At 41.8% G+C, this 1,309-nt stretch overlaps 1 protein-coding gene across 1 annotated transcript; it reads right to left on the bottom strand.

The window, feature by feature from the left end:
* Positions 1 to 492: 492 nt before the first annotated feature.
* LOC111663776 (bile salt-activated lipase-like) lies at positions 493 to 1,303 on the bottom strand. Its single transcript, XM_023418096.1, has 3 exons — positions 1,240 to 1,303; positions 875 to 1,084; positions 493 to 762 (listed from the first exon to the last, which is right to left on the bottom strand). The coding sequence occupies exons 2-3, from the start codon at positions 1,060 to 1,062 to the stop codon at positions 570 to 572; spliced, it is 381 nt and encodes a 126-aa protein (XP_023273864.1). The 5' UTR covers positions 1,063 to 1,084; positions 1,240 to 1,303; the 3' UTR covers positions 493 to 569.
* Positions 1,304 to 1,309: the final 6 nt, after the last annotated feature.

Genomic DNA, 1,309 nt, shown 5'->3' with positions numbered 1-1,309 from the left:
TCCTTGGAATTTTGCCCTTGTTTTTGTTTATTGTTCTTTACTAGAGCCCCACCATCGCTGCTTCAGCATGAGGAAAATTCAATGTTTGACAGGTATGCTACGCTATGCCTTTGTTGCTCTGCTATGATTGGACAGTCGCTGTTCAGGAGAGGAGAGACAGTTAGCTGGTTCGCTTGCTCAAAATCTGTGCATTCAACTAAGCTTTTGATGGTTGGGTTTTGCTTTTACTTGATTTTTGGTTGTGTATCAAGTGACTTTTCAATCATTTTGTACTACATACAGTGTCTTATTTAGAAAGTATTTTTGTGACGTCGGATCTAGGGCTTAGGTCCACATTATGTTTAAAAGGTCTTCAGCTGATGTTTATTCATTATGACACCCACAAACAGGTTTTATTCAGACTCTATTTTCCATTAAACATCCACTGCCGACAGTGTTAAAGGTTACCACTTTCGAAGGTAGTCCGGTTGAACCATATAAAAAGCCACCAACTGTTTTTTCACCCACAAGGTTTATTGTACACACTTTTCTATTAGTATCATTGGTGTCTTATTTAAACTAAAAATGCATCACTGAGCATTTGTGGCATGATACCATGGAAGGCTGGGAAGGATGCTGAGCCAAAGGCGAACAAAACGGGACCTCAATTCCTGTCCAATGGAGCTCTCATTCATCTTCGCATTGATGTCCAGGAACTGTTCTCCAGCACTGGTAAATTCAGGCCAGGCCACAGGCACCTTCAGGTTTCCTCTGTTGGGGTCTCTGTGAAAATAAAAAGTGGAAGACATACTTGTGAAAGTATTCATTAGCTTTGTAGTAACATTTTGTAGCTCTTTTTGCAATGTTGCACATGTTTGCACAGTGTGTGTTTTACCCAGTTCTGGCAAAGTTAGTCCAGTATGCAATCATATAGCCAGACAGGTCTCTGTGTCTGTCTCCATAAGCCTTCGGCGTGGTGAAGGGTTTGCCGAACACGAACTGCAGGTCATCAGCGTGGTCAGCGCCCACCCAGTCATGGTAGGGTTTGTCTGGTCCAGCCATTAAACTGGGCTCAGACAACATGTAGGAGTAGGTACGGCCAGACCTGTTAAAGATCAAACATGTCATTCATTCTAATGTGGGACTAGAGGTTCAGTCCAAATGGTAAATCTTTAATTTGAAATAATAATTTAAACTTTAACAGTTACTACAGCAGCTAAAATATGTTTTTAGGGAGGAGAATCAAGCAGTTAGGCTCACCTGGCATTAGCAGCATGCAGGTAAATGGCGGTCTGAATGGGAACTAGGAAGATGTAATCAGTCCCTATGT

This window comes from Seriola lalandi, unplaced genomic scaffold (assembly GCF_002814215.2).
Source record: "Seriola lalandi dorsalis isolate HSWRI2012SDOR001 ecotype SW California unplaced genomic scaffold, Sedor1 jcf7180002001174, whole genome shotgun sequence".
NCBI classification, from domain to species: domain Eukaryota; kingdom Metazoa; phylum Chordata; class Actinopteri; order Carangiformes; family Carangidae; genus Seriola; species Seriola lalandi.
This window is presented reverse-complemented; position numbering and strand designations above follow the sequence as displayed.